General features: G+C 48.1%; 1 protein-coding gene across 15 annotated transcripts in view; it reads left to right on the top strand.

Moving 5' to 3' along the window:
- MYCBP2 (MYC binding protein 2) overlaps positions 1-19865 on the top strand; it is a 1771217-nt gene that overhangs the window by 1537669 nt on the left and 213683 nt on the right. For all 15 annotated transcript variants that reach the window (XM_085622060.1, XM_085622057.1, XM_085622054.1 and 12 more), the window contains 3 exons: positions 4551-4652; positions 5408-5536; positions 17128-17260. In XM_085622060.1, coding sequence (XP_085478186.1) covers positions 4551-4652; positions 5408-5536; positions 17128-17260 — 364 coding nt within the window. The remainder of the gene's footprint in view (positions 1-4550; positions 4653-5407; positions 5537-17127; positions 17261-19865) is intronic.

Here is a 19865-nt window from a genome sequence, read left to right as displayed (position 1 = left end):
TCGAGCAGGCTTCCCTTGGTGGATGATCCCCCCCCCGACTCCTCGGGCAGCTGTAGGTCTTCCCGGCGGCGTCCGTTAACGCCGGTAGTCCCATCTACGCCTCCTCCTGGATCCTGGGGCTTCCCTGGACTCCCCTGATCAAGGGGCCAGGGTGCAAGTTCCTTGTGTAGCCTGGCCTTCCGGTCAGTGTCCGCCTTCACCACTCCTCATGTCCAGTGGTAGACTTAGCCTTCAATCGTCTTCTACTGACCATTTGTTATCACCTAATCGGATGGCAACTGAGTCTAATGCTACCTTTGCGTGAGCTATTCATGGGGCGGTTGCTGTGCTTGGCCTACAGCCCCCTATGGTGCCTCTACTTTCTGATCATTTATTGGATCTGCTCCATTTGGAGCCTTTTGAAGTGGAACCTTTGCTGCCCTTCGGGGACTAGCTATTTGATACCCTGCGTGGCACTTGGTCCAGACCCTCTTCGAGTGACCCGGTTGATCGGGCTATTGCCCGTAGGCCCGCCCGGCACCAGGTGACCCTCTTTGTCTGTCTCGTCACCCACCTGCTCAAGGCCTAGTTGTTTAGACAGCTTTTAATTTGCACTCTTCACACTCTTTGCCATTGTTACCTCCCACGAGAGAGTCTCGGTGGCTGGATGATTGGGGCTGCAGGCTTTTCGCCTCCGCTAGCGCAGGCCTCCGGGCTTTAAATACAGCCTGTGTGTTTGCAAGCGCATCTGCCGCTTTTTTGGACTCAGTTGCTCACCTTCTCCCCTCTATTCCAGAGGGGTCACGTACGGAATTGCTCCGCATTCTTCTGCATGGAAGATGCATGGCGCGATTTTCCCTTCGGTCTTCCCTGGATGCAACTGACTCTATGGGACGGGTCCTAGCTCGCGCTGTGGCTTTACGTTGCCATTCTTGGCTGCACGACAGCCGCTTCCCTGATCATATTCGGGATGCCCTCAGGGATCTTCCCTTCAATGGAGTGCATCTTTTTGACCGCCATGCAGATTTAGCGGTCTCCCGTATTTTGTCCGGCCTACGATAACTCTGGTTGCTGTGTTCTCGGCGTTATTTTCCAGGACCCGCCCTGATGCACAGGTTAGGTTTCGGGGCTGGTTACTGTTCACGTCTGGTTAGCCATTTCTCAGTTTGTTCGGCGCAGCCGGTTGGCTGCTTCCTTTCTTATCAGTCCTCTGACTGTGTGCTTAGCCCAAGAGGACACCCATACTGGTTTGCCTTACCCTATGTGGGGTATTTGATGGCATTCGGATCTACTGTTGTCTTGGTACGCTCCTATGGAGTCTCTGAGCAGAGGTCCTGCTCGAAGTCCCTTCTCTTCCTACAGGATTCCTCGTATAACTTGCCTTATTGCAAGTTGGGTTGGTCTGTCTGTATGGCATCGGGATCTGGCGTGGGTCCCGTGCCGTGTACTGTCTATCTCGCACGTCTGGTGCACCGCCTGGTTGTGGCGATTCTTTTGCAAACGGCACCCTGTTTGCTACTATGCGGCCTGTTTGTTATAGCCGCTATGCGGCCTGCTTATTATCGTTCCTACTTGGTGCACCTGCACCTTCTGGTCCTCCAAGCTACTGGGTTAGCGGAGGTTGTCTGTCATATGTGGGGCCGCTTATCCTATAGCAGTATCCTTAATCCCTGCTTTTGGTGGCCACTTATCCTATAGCAGTTTCCTTAATCCCCTGTTTTTCCGTATGGGTATTTCCAAGCTTTGCTTGGGGTTCATGCTGTAAACTCTCCGAGGGGTGTCTTTTCCCTGGATGTTCACTCCTTCAATTCGGGGACCTTTACCTCTGGCCTCACTTTTGCCAGGGTTGTGCCTCGTTTTTCTCCCACTCTGTCTTGCGGGGGACTCTTGTTGGGTCACGTTTTCATTGTTTCAATGTTTTCCCTCCTGCTCTGGCGCCCCTTGGTGCTCTAACCGATGGGTTCGTGCAGGCTCTCTCCTTCATACAGTGTCCGTGGGTCCTGCCCCGGTCTACTTATTCCGCAAGTTCCTAAAGTGTCCGGCTGCATGGTGCCCTCTTTAGGCTGCTGCCTTCTAGCAGTTTGGTGCCTCTGGGCTGCTCTGCTACCCTACACGAAGTCCTTGCATCCTTCATATGGCTCCAGTGTCCACACAACGTGCTTGGGTTCCTTCCTGTCTTCGCTCTGGTTGGTAACGCACCACTGCTTGTAATCTCCCTTCACATAATATGGCACCATCGCCTGGTCCTGGCGTGTCTTCTATCTTCCGTGCTACCGGCATCTTGCGCCATAAATTGGCATTTTGCCACTTATGTCGCTCCTGTCTTTCTGGCGCCGGTTTCCACAGAGCTCCTTTTCGCTGTTGTGCTCTTTAGGCCGGTATGCGAGGTCTTTGTCCTACCGGCTGCCATCTCTCACGACTTGGCTGCCATCTGCATCTACAAAACTCGCCATATCTGGGATATGGTTATTTCTCCATGCTGGCGCTTTCTGGGTAAGGGGCAACCTATTGCCTCTGCTGTCGCACGTGCAGTTGCGGGTACAAGTTCCTCAGTGTTCTTTCACACTGTTTTCTTGGACGACCTGTACTTGTTTAGGCTTTTGTCGCCACTTCAGATTCTGGAGATCTTTACCACTCTGGGTGGGTTCATCTCCCTCTTTCAAGTCCTTAACTTTCACGTAGCCTCAACCCACTTTCCATAACTCGGTTCTTTCCTGTTGTTCGTGACAGCTTCTATTGCCTTTGCCTCCCACTGCTTCCGCTCCCTTTAGAGCGTCATGCTCTGGTGGTTACCTGCGCTCTGTCCTCCTTATGGTGTTACGTCACCTTATGGACCCCTAAGTTCTTTCTAGAACTTCATGGGATTCAGTTGCAGACCTGCCTCCTCTGTGGGTATGGCCTTGGTATCTATTCTAAGTTAAGGAATCTGCGGCTAGACGTCTCTATCAGATGAATGAGTTACTTACCTTCGGTAACAATGTATCTGGTAGAGACATTGTCTACTCGCAGATTTCTTAATGCCCGCCCGTCCTTACCGCTCTGCGAGGACTTTTTCAGGTTGGGGCCTTCTATACTCGCCTCCCTTAAGGTGGCTTCCTTTTTGAACAGTGTCGTACTCTCTTCACTCTAACACAGACTGCTTCATTCTGTTTCTCAAATCCACTCCCCCCCCCTTCTCAGGAGTAAGCGGTGTGTTCATACATCATGTGTTCTTCCAAACCATCAGCCTGAATTGACCCGTGTGACATCCGTTTCCGGATTTTTCCCACCTTCCCTCTCTCCCCTTCTCCATTGCCTTGAGGTCTTTCCCACCCCTGCGCCATTTTACTTCAGATCTGTGGTTCTGTACATTTCTGGGTTTTTTTAATTTGGGTTGGGACGTCTTTCTGGTGACATCTTATGTTGTACTTTCTTTACTCCTCGGTTCCACACTTGTTCAACTTCACGTTTTTCCATTTTGGATGCGACATTCTAATCTCTGCCAGGCTATTTTCCACATCCTTGTGTTCCTTTCATATTGATTGCACGTTCGCTTTTGCAGGGTGGCTTTTCAGAGCTCTGCTCTGTCTCGCCTGTCAATTTCTTCCATTTTTTCATCATATTGCACATTGTTCCCACATTCTCACAGTTTTTTGGTACTGGCTCCACGTTCTAACGCGGAAACGTTTCTCCGCCGAAAACTAATGTCAGCGCGCCGGTAGGGGCATATATGGCTCCACTGACGTCATGTCGGTGGACACCGTCAGGGTGGAGCCGGACAGCGCGCCCCCCGGCGCGCAGAGGAGCTCCTGCATGACAAGTTTTCCGGATCCAGTCTGACGCCTGGGGATATTCTAAGTTAAGGAATCTGCGGCTAGACAATGTCTCTACCAGATACATCGTTACCGAAGGTAAGTAACTTGTTCGTCTCCTGCCTCCTCCCCCAAAACACTTGGAAGTTGGCACAGGGGGCACATACAGTGCCTAAAACATTCGAAATTCCAGCATCTTACCTTCATGATAGCCTCTTGGGACATCCATACTGGTGCAGCCTCTAATGCCAGTCCACTTAGGAAATAATGCTATCTGTACTATTTGTTTGTAAACTGCAGTTTAACAGGGTTGCCTTAAACATGCTATTCAACTGATATGGTCTTCATCCACCAGCAGTCATTCTAGCAAATTAGGTCTAATCTGCAGGTGTTCTGACAGTCTCCACTGGACCAATGTCCCAAGTCCTGTTCACCTCCGAGGCCGCCCAAGTTAGGTTTATAAATGGGTATTTAAAAACTTCGGTCTGACACTTTACATGTTTCCCTCTGCATTAAGGCATACTAGCTCAAACACAAAATGCCTTTCTCTCCAAGATTTTCACAGGGGACTATGGATGTCGTTTTAATTGTGCTGTGTCAATGGGGGAACGATCAACTTTGTTCCAGTGACACATTATTTGTACTATTTTGAATTTGTCTTTTACAGGTTCAGGCTTGTTTGTTGTGAGAAAGGAAGCCTTCTTTTCTTCAATCGTAAGGATGCTTATTTATGACAGATGGTGGTGGTCTTTGTTAAACATTTCATGACTTCCCTTACAGCTCTGGTTGGCTTTGGCCTCCCTATGTGTGCTTGATCAGGACCATGTGGATCGTCTTTCCTCTGGACGATGGATGGGGAAAGATGGACAGCAGAAGCAAATGGTAAAAAAAACTGAGCCTCATATTTGTTTTCATTTTAGTGTATTTACATTTACATCATTTAGATACTTTGGGCTTATAGCTGTCTATGTCCTTTTTGGTAGTTAATTGGTGAATACCCCTTGTAAGTGCTGTAAACGTGTTTAAAAAAATTGTTCATCAAAGCTTTTTTGATTAGACAGAGATGTAGACTGGATTAGTGGCCCAACAAGTTCATTAACTACCTTACCACCTTATAATTGTGGTTGAACATCAGATATGTGTTTTCTTAAAAATCACTTGTTAAGACATTCCAATTTTTAATTTGACGCTTGCAAGTAATGCCCCAAACGATATTGTTGTAGACACTGAGATATTGATATATTTCACCTGGATTCCTGGTTCTTTGCTGAGCTTAAGTGATAGTGTAGGACTGGACTTCTATTTGTGACACCGGGAAACCTTGGGTAACCTGTGGTGGTGGGGCACTATGCAGCAGGCTATTGCTTGTACTTTAAGAGATCTAAAAATAATGGAAATGTAGCCTGTTTAACTTCCAAAAACCTTATGAATCAACTTTCTGTTTTACACCGGACTACAGACCTCTTCCTTTTCCTCGACAAAGTTTGGCCTTGTTATTAGTTTTGGCCTTATTAGCTCTGTTTTAGCAGATTTACTTTAGCCTAGAAGTTTATTGTCCAATGCACCCTATAAAAATAAAGCCCTTGTTTCTTATCCATTTCTTTGAAATTATTTGGTTTGTTTTTGTCTTATTTCAGCCAATGTGCGACAACCATGATGATGGAGAAACAGCAGCCATTATCTTGTGTAATGCATGTGGAAATTTGTGTACGGATTGTGACCGGTTCCTTCATCTCCACCGGCGAACAAAAACACATCAACGACAGGTAGCTTTCAACAATCACTAGAAGTTTCCCTTATATTTGTGATTCTCATTCAACATTTAATGAGAAATTTTGAGTAGTAAATAGGTACTTAAAAGCAAGAAATTAATCTGAAACCAACTTTTCGACTGTGTTTCCAATGTATGCCAGATTAGTGGTGTACACTTTTAACTTATGTTTACAGCTTATTACAGAATTTATTTAGGCTTACTGCATGTTGTGAACTACTACTGTAGTCTTCCAAATATTTCTTGATTCTCAGGTTGTTTAGCTTGTGCTCCTAAAATTCAGTAGCCAAAAGTGTTGGTACCAAGTCAGTTGCTGGATCTTCTATTCTTGCTGTTTGCTACTCTTAACATCCGTCTTCTTCTTTGGGCTATCTACTCCTGGGGTCACTACGCCCTTTATATGACCACTTCCTGTGGGAAGTGGGCATAACCCTGTCCCAGGGTTCCTAAGATAACCATCGCAAAGATAGCTAACACTTAAAAGGCGTGTCCACTGTAGATTAGGCCACCTTAGGTGGTCACTAGCCTGGGTTGGGCACACCTACCTGACAAGCTAATTTACCCACCAAAGGGCTCTGTACAATGGGGGTCTACTTCCATTCTTTTGAGGGAAGCCACATTCGCATTTCAAAGAAGCAGTGGCTTCTTTTAAGGCTTCCTGCCTTGGAATGCTAATAAGCAGGTCATCCTGTGGGAGGTGATGTGAACACCCTCTTCCCGAGCAGGCTTTGATTCTGTCCTCCTGAGAGCAAATGCCCTCACACTGGGAGATCAGATACCTGTTCCGGGTAGCAGGCTGGCATAGACCAGTCACCCAGCGCACTAGAGGCTGTTAGGTTTTCAGAGGGCAACTCTAAGGTGCCCTTTGTGGGCATGTATTTACAAATCAACTAGTACTGAAATCAGGGTGGGTTTGTAAATACAATATATTTGATACCAAACATCCCTATTTTCGGTGAAGCCATCATGTAGCTGGGAAACCCGTTTTCACCAGTGTGCAGTACTTGTTTAAAATGGCTTTCCTGTTCACTTGTATTGGCAGTAATGCAACTGACCAGCCCAAGGACATATCTGCTCTTGCAGATATGACCACACACGTAATATAAGGCACACTGCCTTAGGGCTGTAAGGCCTGCTGTAGGGGTGACTTGCAATAGTACATGCAGTGTTAGGGGACATGGCACACAGGGATGTCATGTTGTGGTTTCACTTTTGTCTGCACCATAACACGAACCCTGCAATGGCAGTTTTGCATGAGTTTTATGAGGGGCCTTTAAGGTGGCACAATTTGGGCTGCAGCTCTTGTGTCCCTCTTAAGTACCTCAGGCCCTAGGTATCAGGTGTAACGTTTACTAGGGACTTATTGAGAGTGCTAAAGTTATTGCCAATTGGGGGAATATTTGTTCAGTTTTTGAGAAAGAGGTCTGGCAATGGCTACCTGGTTAGCAGGACCCCAGTGCACTTCCATTCAAAGGCACATCAATGGCCTGGCAAAAAGTGGGGGTGCCATGTCAAAAAGAGGCACTTTCCTACATTGAGTGAAGCTGATGCATGACTGTGAAGGGGGTAAAAACCAGATCATACCAGGTCAAGGATGTCCCTGTTCTCTAAAATCATTAAAAATTGAATGTTGAATTTCTTGCTTGCTTCAGATATGTATTGAAATAGACAGAAGAGGTGGGTCAAAAAAGGCTCAGTATAGAGGTATCCGACCTAGTATTTTCTTTATCGAGGCTCAGATCTTGAATGCCCTAAAAACATAGCGGTGGCTCTATCAGAGTTATCCACCCCACAAAAAGGTTAGTGTTCCAGATCCTGAACAGGACTCTAATTACAGTCTGCATTTTGAGGGAGGCATTGAGATGCTGAATATTTACATCATACGAAAATACTTTCCCGCTCTGTCTATAGAGACACCAGCAATGCTACCAGAAGATGAAGCCATTTATGCCACAATTACTTCATTTTACCCCCATCACTTTCTAACCAGTTATTTCAGCAATTTATATTTGTTTTATAAAGCGTGCCTATAGACTGTACAGATTTTGGGATACTGTACAGCAGATAGTTTTTCTGGCCCTTTAAAATCTAGAGTTTTTTTCTTCTTGAATATTCCAAATCGTCTCAGCCATCGAGACAATAGATGACAGGATGATAGATGGTTTAATGTCATAACAGTTTAAAGGTGCCTGTAAGCGATACAGACAGCCTTGTATTATTTTCTTGAATAGATTGTTGTCATTCCTATCCGCTCTGTCTATCAGTGGAGATCCTGTCATACTTCTTTTCTTAAAAGGTTGTCTTTTGGTGTCACACATTGAAGGTGGAGGAGAACTCTCAGCTTTCTAGTGGATAGCTTCAGCAGCTGCCTACATAGATCTCACAGGTGTGAACTTAACCAGATACTACTCAATTCTGAAAGAAACATGTTAGTGATAGATTCCTTACCTTAGAATTACCCCCAGGCGTTAGACTGGATCCGGAAAGTTTTTGCCAGCAGTACCCCTGCGCGTCGGAAGGTGGCGTCGGGCGGCTCCGGGTATGTCGTTGGCATCGTGTTCGCCGAGATGACGTCGCTTCAGCTACTTAGACGCCACCCTCGCGCGCTGATGTCAGATCTTTCTTTTTTCCGCGCCAGCAAGCGCAGATCCGGAGAGAGCTGTAGCCCCAGTCACTTTTTGATTGAGTTTTCTCAAGGTTTTTTGTCTCTGTTTTTCAAGTCGATCGACTCCTGATGCAGTAGGGATGCCTGGCTTCAAGACCTGCGGGGACTGTCATTGAATGATGTCGGTGACAGACCCGCACCGCATGTGTCTTTACTGCCTGGAGCGCGACCATGACCCCACATCACGCTGTGAGAGCTCGCTCATGGACATACCTGTAGGAGAGTAGGGTCTGCTTTCTATGTTCACCCCCACTTTTTGCTTTTGCTTCACTGGTTTTCGACTTAGATGTGGCTGTGGGCCTGCTAATCAGACCCACAGCCCAGCTGTTCTCTCTCTAAATTCATACTATGTACTTTAGGTGCATAACCCAATTGGTAAGGATCACCTTTTAGGGCCCTGTACAGTGTACCTTAGGTACCCAGGGCATAGGTGTACCCTAGGCCTACCAGGGGCTGCAGCATGTATTATGCCACCCCTGGCTGGCCTTCCATTATGACACAACTGGCTGATCACTCAGCTGGAGCAAGGTCGTGTAATCACCCCTTGCTTAGGTGTAGTATTCCTATACCTACCTTATATATAGACACATGGGTAACCTATCAGTCACTCCTATGGCAGGCCTTAACAATCCTGAAGGCAGAGTGCGTGGTAACATGTGAGATGGTGCTCTAGCATCCCTTCGATGGCTCCTGCCTCTTTGGTGATAAGGCTGACAATGCCCTGGAGCGCTTTAAAGACTCTCGTGCCACTCCAAGTCTTTGGGTCTTTCCTCGAAAAACCCTGCCACAACAGGGTTTAGTTCCTTTCGTGGCCAAGGCAGGGGTACCCAGGCGCGCTCTTACAGCAAGCCTGTGCAGGACCAGCCTCAGCGAGGCCACGGACGTGGGTTACGCAGGGGCGGGTCTGGTAACCTGCGTGTGGGTCAGTTCACTGCCACCCCCGCTGCTTCCGCCTCAAAGCCTTCCTAATCCGAGCTTCAGGGGGCACCCCACACCAGTGGGTGGCAGGGTTCACCTCCACCACTGGCGCGAGATCACATCGGACAAGTGGGTGCTGCAGATAATCTGCCATGGTTACTCGCTCCCCTTTCTGCCCTCCCTTCCAGCCATGCCGCCTCGGTACCACCGCATGTCGGTGGATTATTTGGCCCTTCTCCGTCAGGAAGTCTCGGTCTTCCTGGCCATGGGGGCCATTGAGCACGTTCCTGGGTCAGAAGTAGGACGTTTTTGTTATTCCCACTACTTTCTGGTCCCCAAGAAGGACAAGGGGGGGGCTTGCGCCCAATCTTGGACCTCCGGGACGTCAATCGCTTCCTCCAGAAGAAGTTCAAGATGCTCACTCTGGCTCAGGTCCTGAGTGCACCTGGACCCTGGAGACTGGATGGTAGCGTTGGACTTGCAGGATGCTCATTGTCACATCCCTGTCCTGCCGGCCCACCGGTGTTACCTGCAGTTCATGGTGGGCCAGGAGCATTTTCAGTTTGCCGTGCTCCCCTTCGGCCTTACCAGCGCCCCTCGGGTGTTCACGAAAGTGATGGCGGTGTTCGCAGCTCATCTGCACAGGTCCGGGGTGTCAGTCTTCCCCTACCTCGATGACTGGCTGTTGAGGGTGGACTGGCCCCCGGCTGTCGTCTCCCACCTCCAGACTACGGCCGAACTCCTGCATTTGCTGGGGTTCTCCATCAATGTGCCGAAGTTGCACCTGAGCCCCTCTCAGAAGCTCCCTTTCATCGGGGCGGTTCTGGATTCAACGTGGTTTCGGATTTATCCTCCCGAGCAGCGAGTCTGGGATATTCAGGCTATGATTCTGATCTTTCAGCTTCTATCCCGGGTTTCGGTCAGGATGATTCTCTGGCTGCTGGGCCTGATGGCCTCCTGCATCCTGCTGGTGACGCATGCTGCGGGCTCTGCAGTGGGACCTGAAGTTCCAGTGGGCACAACATCAGGGCAACCTGTCCGGTCACGTCCAGATCTCCGAGGGCGCTGCACGACCGTTGCAGTGGTGGCTCACGGACCGCGATTGGGTCAGTGGCAGATCCCTCTACCTTCTCCAACCAGAGCACACAGTGGTGATGGATGCGTCCCTCCTGGTATGGGGTGCCCACATGGGAGAGGCGGAGATCAGAGGCCTCTGGTCTCCGGCGGAGTCCCGGCTCCATATCAACCTCCTGGAGCTGCGGGCGATCCGGCTTGCACTAAAGGCATTCCTTCCCTCTGTCCGGGGAAGTGTATTGCAGGTGTTCACGGACAACACCACCGCCATGTGGTATTGAAACAAACAGGGCGGTGTGCGGTCCTGGACCCTATGTCTGGAGGCTCTGCGCCTCTGGACATGGCTGGAACATCATGGCATTACCTTGGTAGTTCAACACCTGCCAGGGTGGACGAACTCAGCCGCCGGTGCATTATGGATCACGAATGGCGTCTGTACTCGGACGTGGCGCAAGGTCTCTTTCAGCAGTGGGGAGAGCTTTGATTAGATCTATTCGCCACCAAAGAGAACACGCAATGTCATCAGTTCTGCGCGTTGGAATTTCCAAGGTGGCATTCGCTCGGAGACGCTTTGTGCCGCAAGTGGAGTTGCGGTCTGTTGTACGACTTTCTGCCTATACCACTTCTGCCCAGAGTGCTGAAGAAAATCAGGCGCGACCGGGCCCAAGTCATTCTTGTGGCTCCGGACTGGGCTCGAAGAGTATGGTATCCCGAGCTACTCAGTATGAGCATCGATCCCCCGATCCGTCTGCCTCTTCGGGGGGGTCTTCTGTCGCAGCAGCAGGGGACGGTCCTCCACCCGAACCTGTCCAGTCTCCACCTCCATGCATGGAGATTGAGCAGCGACAGTTGACACCTTTCGATCTTCCTTCCGAAGTCTGTGATGTCATTCTGGCAGCCAGGCGTCCCTCCACTAAAACGGTATACGCCTACCGATGGAACAGATTTGTGGCATGGGGCACAGCGACAGCTGTAAGACCCCCTTTCGGGTCTTCTTTCTGAGGTTGTTTCTGTTTCTTCTGTCTTTGGCCCAGCAGGCCTCTGCTCTGGGCACTATCAAAGGTTATCTTTCTGCAGTTTCTGCCTTCCTTTGGCTTCCTGATCAGCCTTCTCTTTTTAAGTCCCCGGTTGTTAACCGTTTCCTCAAAGGCATTACACCCACGTTTCCTCCCGTGCCTTTCATAATGCCTCAGTCGGACTTGAATCTTGTCTTGACTTCTCTGATGTGTGCTCCCTTTGAGCCTCTTCATAACTGTCCTTTGCGTCTTCTTACTCTCAAGACTGCTTTCCTGGTTGCTATCACCTCTGCCAGAAGAGTGAGTGAGCTCCAGGCTCTTTCTTCCAAACCTCCTTTCCTTTCTGTTCATCTGGACAAGGTGGTTTTAAGGACCCGTCCTTCTTTCTTGCCAAAGATTGTTACGCCCTTTCACATCGGGCAGGCCATCACTTTGCCCACCTTTTTTCCACCTCCGCATCCTTCCAGGGAAGAGGAGCTGCTCCACCGTCTGGACCCAAAACGTGCGCTTGCTTTCTATCTGCAGCGTATACAACAGTTCCGGGTGGATGATCAACTCTCTGTTGGTTACGTGGGCGCCAGGAAAGGTCGGGCTGTGCACAAACAAACCATTTCCCGGTGGGTTGTTTTGTACATCAAAGCATGTTACTCCTTGGCCAAGAAGGAGCCTCCTGTGGGGCTGCGTGCTCATTCGACCAGGGCAATTGCAGCCACTACTGCCTTGGGACGCGGTGTTCCCTTGCAGGACATTTGTCAGGCAGCTACGTGGGCCTCACTGCGCACGTTTACCAAGCACTACTGTCTTGACAGTCAGGTCCGGAGAGACAGCTTCTTTGGCCGTTCTGTGCTCCGTGACTTTTTGAGGTAATATTGTTAGCAGACCCACCACCGTGGTTAGTATTGCTGGGGTATCTATTCTAAGGTAAGGAATCTATCACTAACGTGTCTCTTTCAGATGCACAAGTTACTACTTGTGTAACGATATATCTGTAAGGGACATTAGTTAGTGATAGATTCCTTACCGCCCCACCCATCCTCCCCGTTCTGCGGACTGATTACTAGGGTTAAGGTCATCCCTTTAGGGCCCTAGTTTTTTTGCCCCTATGGGTCAGTGTGTTGCATGGCTCTGCGTTTCGGCACGGAAAATCGTGTACAGAACTGACGTCAGCGCGCATGGGTGGCTCCTAAGTAGTCTCCGCGACGTCATTCCGGCGCGTACGACGCACTGACGGAAGCGGAGCCGCACGACGCCACCTACTGACGCGCAGGGGTACTGCTAAGCAGAAAACTTTCCGGATCCAGTCTGACGCCTGGGGATTATTCTAAGGTAAGGAATCCATCACGAACTAATGTCCTTTACAGATATATTGTTACACAAGTAGTAACTTGGGCGTTGGTCCTTTGCTGTGTTCTGGGAGGTGTTCTTCCATTGTTTTCTGGGGTCTAGTATTCGGTAACCCCCGGTTGTGTGTTCTGTGTGCCTTCAGGGTCCTTCGGTTGGCCCTTCGTTGCTGTTGGCTGCTGGTTCAGCCCCCCTTTTTTGCCTTGTGGTTTTGGCTGTTGGTAAAAAAAAAAAACTATGTAGGTCCTGGTATTAGGCCTTTTGTGTCTTCTTTATTGGCTGGTTGGCAAGCCGTCTGCGGTTTTCCCGCAGGCCCTTCTGTTTGTCCTCTGCTGCGGATTTTTTCCTAAGGGGTGTTCCCATGTTTTCTGGGGACGTAACATACCTTATGTGGGGTACTTGTAGCTATGACATAGCTCTGTCATGTGCTGGGGAGGTCTGGTCACCCTTTTCGGGTTCTTTGCTCTCCTTGGCGTTACGGTATATCGCTGGTGCAGTCTCTTTGCAATGGTCTTGGCGCTGCCTGCGTTGCGCCCAGGTCTGTCCTTCTTCAGGTTCGCTAAGTCGCTTGACCAGTCTGGCCTGCTATCTGCAGCGTGGTGTTGTGGCGATTCCGCCCTTCTGTCTGGCGATTTGGCCTGGTCCGCTATCTGGTATTCCAGAGGGACTGGCTTCCTTTGCCTTTCTGTGTTCTGGTTGACGGTCTGGTCACGTCCTCTGTCTCTTTTTCTCTCTCTCCTTTTCTTCTGCCTGGTCCCACTTCTTTCGTGGGTCAGTGTGTGTTTCGGAACCGGCCCCCTCCCTTAGGGTGTGTCCTGGCCCTCCCTGACCTCTGTCTTCGGCTTGCGCCTGGCTTATTCTGGTGCGCTGCTCTGTGGTGTTGCCTGCTGCTGGCTGCGCATGCCTGCGCCTGCCTGCTTGTTCTGGTCCACCGTCGTAGCCCTTCATGTGTTTCCTTGTACCCCTGCCTCTGGTTCTGCTGGGGTTTTGTGCATCTGTGCTTTTCTTCTTCCGCCTGTGCTATTGGCGGTGGGACCATTCCTACCTTGTCCGCTGCTTGCGGCCCAGGTGTGTTCGGCTGTTTCCCATCACTGTGTGCTTCTTACGGTGAGCCCTGGCTCCGGTTCTGCCTCTTCTCCCTGGGGTTTGAGGTGCTTCTTTTGTTCCTTGGGGCCCTTCGGGCGCTGTCTGCCCCTGCTGTCGTCCCTTAATTGGGCGTGGGATCTCCTGGCCTTCCCTTCTTTTTCCTGTGACCTGTCCTCTGCTGGGGCCCTGTGTCTCTCCTGCTGGGAGGCTCTCTCGCAGGCCCTCCTCCATTCTGGGTATGGCTAGGGTATCTAGTCTACGTTAAGGAATCTGCGGCTAGTAGTCTCTATCAGGTGTACAAGTTACTTACCTCCGGTAACGATGTATCTGGTAGAGATGATTATAGCCGCAGATTCCTTCACGACCCGCCCTATCTCCCCGTTCGGCGAGGACCCTCTGCTTGGGTTTCTACACTCGCCTCCCTCTGGGTGGCTTGTCTTCTGAGGGTGTCCTCTTAGTTTTCTTCCAGTCAGGCTGTCCGGTTCTGCTTTCTGGTTCCATCTCCCCTTCTTTCTTTTGATACAGAGATGGTTGGTTGCTGCGTGCTTTTGTTTCCCTCCAGCTGGTTTCTCTCCAGTGTAGGGGTCTCCTTTTGCTCTTTCCCCTCTGTTGGTTGGAAATTCTGATCCCCTTGCGGTCTTCTGTGTTGGGGATTCTTTACCTGTCCTTTGGCCTCCTGCTGCTTTCAGGGGGCCTGGTCCTCCTTGACTCTGAAGTCTGGGGATGAATTGCTGTTGCTCCTCTGTTCCGGGCTTGTGGCCCTTCACTGTGTGGTTTGTGGTTGCAGTCTCTTTCATATCCTTGTGCCTCCAGGATGGCTATTGCCTTGGCTTGCACAGTTGTTCCTCAAAGTGGTGCTCTGCTCTTTGGGGATAATTCTACATTAAGGAATCTGCGGCTAGAATCTTCTCTACCAGATACATCGTTACCGGAGGTAAGTAACTTGTACTTCAATCTCTAAGTTCCAGGTTCTCTAGGATGTGGATGTATTTGCTGTCTACTGAAGCCACATGCAATAGCGTTTCTTCTTGGAGAGTCCGTATATGCAGGTCAGAGGAACTCTCTCATGCTTGACTAGTAAGGGAAAAATGATGTACCTTTTCTCTGATGCACTCAAACTTATTTGTTGGCCTGGAATAGAAAATAGGGCTGGGCCCCAAAATAAAAACGGCCCTCATAAGTCCATTAGATAGCTTAGAAAGTGGCCCTAACTGGGGCTGTTTTGAAATTGTAAAGACACGCTGTATAAGCATTCTGCAAAATATGGAAGATTGCTTACATTAGAGCTTGCTGTAGGTACTGTTTTCTTTTAAGACCAGGGAACTCAACAGTAAAAACCGGCCCAGCAGACCATAAAACAGGCCCAAAAACAGCCAAAAAACTGTCCCTCATACTGACCTGTCAGACCAGCCCGTCAGGCACTGCCTGATTGCCTGCTAGGCATGTTCGAGCCTGCTCAATCTAGAGAGTTCGCCTGAAATTCAAAGACAGCATGTGTTGTGGCATCCTTGTGGTTCCAACCTACCCTCTCAAGTTCTCCTTTTCCTGGGATTAGACAACCCCACCAAGACCACAACCAGCTCTTTTTAAAATGACTGCGAATAAAGAGTGTTCTCCACCCACCCAGTTATTGCTCTGCTTTATTGCATGCTTGTTCAGGAGCTCATCTTCGCACACTGAGTCCTCTCTTAGACAACATATATATTCTGGTTGTTACCACGAAATCTTTGAAGAGGTCTCAGTATGTAAGTGAATGAGAATTGGTGCTTGGGTGCCCTTAATTGTTCTTGCCCTTCTCTAAGCAGCAGGTCAATTCAAGAATCCAAATTGATGCTTGAAACCTATTTAGTGGCGGAGTTCAGACACAAAGTAAATCCCCTTCATCCTCAACTGAGACTATCTAATGTCAATGTGGCCTTCTCCATTAGTATAGAAATGGCAATTGCTCCTCATCCATAGGATTCTGTGGCTGGGGTAGAGAAAACTCCCAATAAGAGTGACCAACAGGAGCTTCACTCTTTCTCTGATTTCAGGAGCGCCCACAGGAACACAAAACAGCATCATAATGCACCCAGTAGATGTCTCCTCATTGTTGGATCATTAATTTCGTACTCATGCAGTACCTCAAAGCATTTTAAAAAACACCTTGACACTATAGCGCAGCCTCCCTTTTCACAGGGAAGTTGCTTCCCTGCAGGCCCATGATCGAGGCCCAGGCTCAAGGAACCCTCACAGGAAGGGATTACAAACCTACATCCAGCAACCCAGAGATTGACTCTCCCATAGTAAAACCAGGATACTACAACCACCAGAGCATGCACTGAGAAACTCATTCATAGGGAAACTGGTGAAGATGCACATTTTCAGGGATGTTGGGACGTGGCTTCGTACTGTGTATGCAAGCGTGTGCGTATTGAATGCTGGGAATCGCCCCACTTAAGCAGGCACCTTAAAGGTAACATTATCTTTTTTTAATATATAGAAGCGTGTTATTATGCGTCATATCTGAAGTTGTGATTACATGTTATTAGCACACAGCTAAAGTTTTCCATTGTTATGCTATTTACTCTAATGTCATGGACAGCAGATGATATTGTGGAACACCTGCTCTGACTCTTGGTTTGTAAATGAGTGCACAGATTGCTTAGCTATATCAGGACCTTAGCGGGAAGCTGGGCCGTTCTGAGCTATTTGGGTATCCAGAAGGGATTCGAAGAAGAGATATCTGCTCTGGCTTAAGCGATGCTTTCCCTCTGTTGTGCACACTGAGAAGCTGGAGAGCTCTCCAAGCCCTTAGTGCAGGCTTACATTTTATTAAAATCTTGCCCCTCTGAAGAGTCCTACCTAGTGGTGGTCAGTGTACCTCATCATCACTTTCTTTTAACAAGGTTCAGGTTATACCTTCTGCATTGGTTGCTTGCGTTACATCGAAGGAGGCATAAAGTGGAAGATTTGGACCCCTGTACTTGTGACAGATTTTCACTGCAAGATACCATGCATTTTGTGATGTTTTGTGATCATTATTGCTTGTTGAAACGACGACACATATTGCCCTTGTTAATAGGAAAAAGAAATTGCAAGTAAGACCGGCCCTAATTTATCTCCAGATGTTGTTGAGTGCCCTAGTGTGCTTTAATGTTGCTAGCTTTTTAGCAGGAGCCCTTAGAATAAGGAAGAGATGACTTATTTAAATACTGGGTTAATGTTAAGCATATGTAATTGGGGTTTGCAACAGGGGTGATAATTTTTAATGTAGCTGTTTTATGGAATGTATTTTATAGCACTTTTTGATACTGTATTTTATTTGTGTATGCTTTTATGGTTTTAATTAACTGAATTAAGTATGTGTGACTGACTGGGTGCACAGATGGAATCTGATGAGTGATCAAGTGCACGTGCATGCTTACAGTTTTTATGGATCTAGTCACAAGCATCGAATTGAATTGGGCTACACTTTTCCCAAATGTTTTATTTTTACTGTAACAGGTTTTTAAGGAAGAAGAAGAAGCAATCAAAGTAGATCTTCATGAAGGCTGTGGCAGAACCAAATTGTTCTGGTTAATGGCCTTAGCAGATTCCAAAACAATGAAGGCAATGGTGGAATTTAGAGAGCACACAGGTGAGGATGACTAATATCTTGTTTCCTAAGTAACTACTTAAATTAGTTATGCAAAGGGTAAAAATTAGCTGGACAAAAACTAAAAAATGAAATCTGGGCACTAAAATACGATCAGCATGATAAGTTCTGAACTCCTGTTATTGTAGCCAGTAAAAAAAAAGAACCAAAAATAAATAAATAAAATGGACAGCAACACATGTAAAGTGAACAAGGGAAATATTGTGAAAGTAGATGGGGCAACTTTTCTTCAGACCCACTTTACAATAAAAGAGGGCTCTCAAGGTCTGACTTATCCAAATATTGTCAAGGCCCTAGGTACAGCTGATTTGTTGGTCTCAAGGCAGGGAACGAACATGATACGGCCAACCCCCATTGTGGCTTTGAAAGCAGATTACAAAGACACATACTGGTCCCCTCAAGTAGACTTGATAGAGACAAGACTAGAATATGGCTCATTGCATCGGAAGAAAATTATTAACAACTTGTGAACAGATTATTCAACCTGGACCCAACGACCTGCCTCAGGCATTATTTGAATTAAACCTGATCTTTTGGTCTGAAAAACTCATTACGCTGTGTAACTACATCCTGTGTAACGAAGTAGTCCCTGAGTCATGGAGGGGCTCAATAATCAATCCAATTTATAAAGGAGGCGATACATCCCAGCCAGGCAACTAACGCCAGATCACCATACTAGATAATGAGGCAAAATACCTTGCAAGTATCCTCCTAGAAGATTTTAATCATTAGGCAAATGTTAGTGTGATAATTCTCTGGAACCAAACCAGTTTCCATCAGAAAGAAAGAACAACATCAAACATAAAGACATTATCCCTTCTTATGGAGAAAACTCTCCGTACCCTTTCTCCTCTATATATGTGATTTGTGGACTTCCAGGCCACCTTTGATCGAGTCCCAAGAGAAATACTATGGAAAAAAACTGATCTCTTGGGAATCCCACTAGGCCTGTTGAAAGCAATACATCTGCTTTACACCAATACTTGTTCAAGGATTAAACTTGGGGACGGCTTTGTGTGTCCAGGAAAATATACACCATAATTGGTTTAAAGCTAGGCTCTGAAAGAAACACGTCAGTTAGATTCCTCACCTTAGAATATCCCCAGGCGTCAGGCTGGATCCGGAAAGATTTTTCGTCAGCAATACCCTTGCGCGTCGCTAGGCGTCGTCTGCGACTCCGCAGATATATTGTTACCGAAGGTAAGTAACTTGTTCTTCCATATTGACACTAATGCTCTTCAACCTCTACATATCTGCACCTAAATGAGGGGACATCCACACAACAAATGTACTGGATGTGGACGATCTGGTACTGTTTAGTAAAATTAAAATTGCCCTTCAAAGATTAATAAGCACGCTTTAGTAGTATACAACGAACTTTAGATTAGTGTTAATAAAACCAAAGCGTTAATCTTAGGAAAGAAAATAAAAAAATTCTGGTACGTGGAGCATTAGTGGCAGTAAAATAACTACAAAACTACTGTATAAATACTTTGACATCCTGGTAAATTCAAAAGGTTCCTTCCTTCTGCATAAAGAGCATGTTCAAGCAAAAGCACTTTGGGGTCCTAGTCCTGACCTACTACTTCAATTAATAAGAGATTAATTTCTCCCGAACGTAACTTATTGTAGCGAAACCATCTTGAGAAGAGATGCACATCTATCAGACTCAATGGCTCGGGTTCATAAATTAGCTTTTCATCTACCCTGGATGGCTCACATCTGGCCAGAATTTGGGCTGGCAGAACAATTGCTGGCAAGACAAGGGGTGTATATAAAGTTTTTACCTAGGATGCGTGCATCAAAAGTAGGCACACTAGATTGACTTTGCTGGCGAGAAATAACGCATCCAGGAATATCTGATAGAGACATCTAGCCGCAGATTACTTAACTTAGAATATACCGAGGCGTCAGACTAGATCCGGAAAATTTTCCGCAGCAGCACCTCAGCGCGTCGGGGTACGGCGCTGCATGGCTCCACCCTGATGTCATCCACGGACGTGACGTCAGTGGAGCCATATATGCCTCCTCCGGCTCGCTGATGTCAGTTTTTTCTTTTTCCGCATCCCAACACGGATCCTGGAAAACCAGCAGTTCCGTGGCCTGTTTTTCGGGCCTTCTTGACGTCTTTTGCGTCAGGGAACAATGTGCGATGCCTTCGGGCTTTCAGGCGTGTGAGACCTGCAAGCGACAGATGTCTGTCACGGATCCACACACGATTTGTATACGGTGCCTGGGCGAGCACCACGACTTAGAGGAGTGCGACGCCTGTCAACAGACGACACCTAAGTCGCTTCGGGAGCATCGTATGAAGCTGCTGGCCGCCCGGCTGTTTGGTCCCGCCGTCGATCTTCTCCTCCGGTTCGGCGTCAATCGCGGGGGTCGTTCCCGCGAACGTCGTTCGGAGGCAGGTAAACATACGAACAAGTTGCGGAGGACATCCTCTGGTCAGTATGTCGCTGGTGCCTGCGGCTCGGTCCTTGCCCGGCACAGACACCCAACAGTCGTCTCACCTATACCCACCCTTCCCGGGTGTCATGGCGACTAGATCACAAATGGAGACCTACTCTAATGCACTCCAATCTTT

The sequence above is a fragment of the Triturus cristatus genome, chromosome 8, assembly GCF_964204655.1.
Source record: "Triturus cristatus chromosome 8, aTriCri1.1, whole genome shotgun sequence".
In the NCBI taxonomy this organism is placed as follows: Eukaryota; Metazoa; Chordata; class Amphibia; order Caudata; family Salamandridae; genus Triturus; species Triturus cristatus.
Note: the sequence above shows the minus strand (reverse complement) of the source record. Positions and strands in the feature narration are given on the sequence as shown.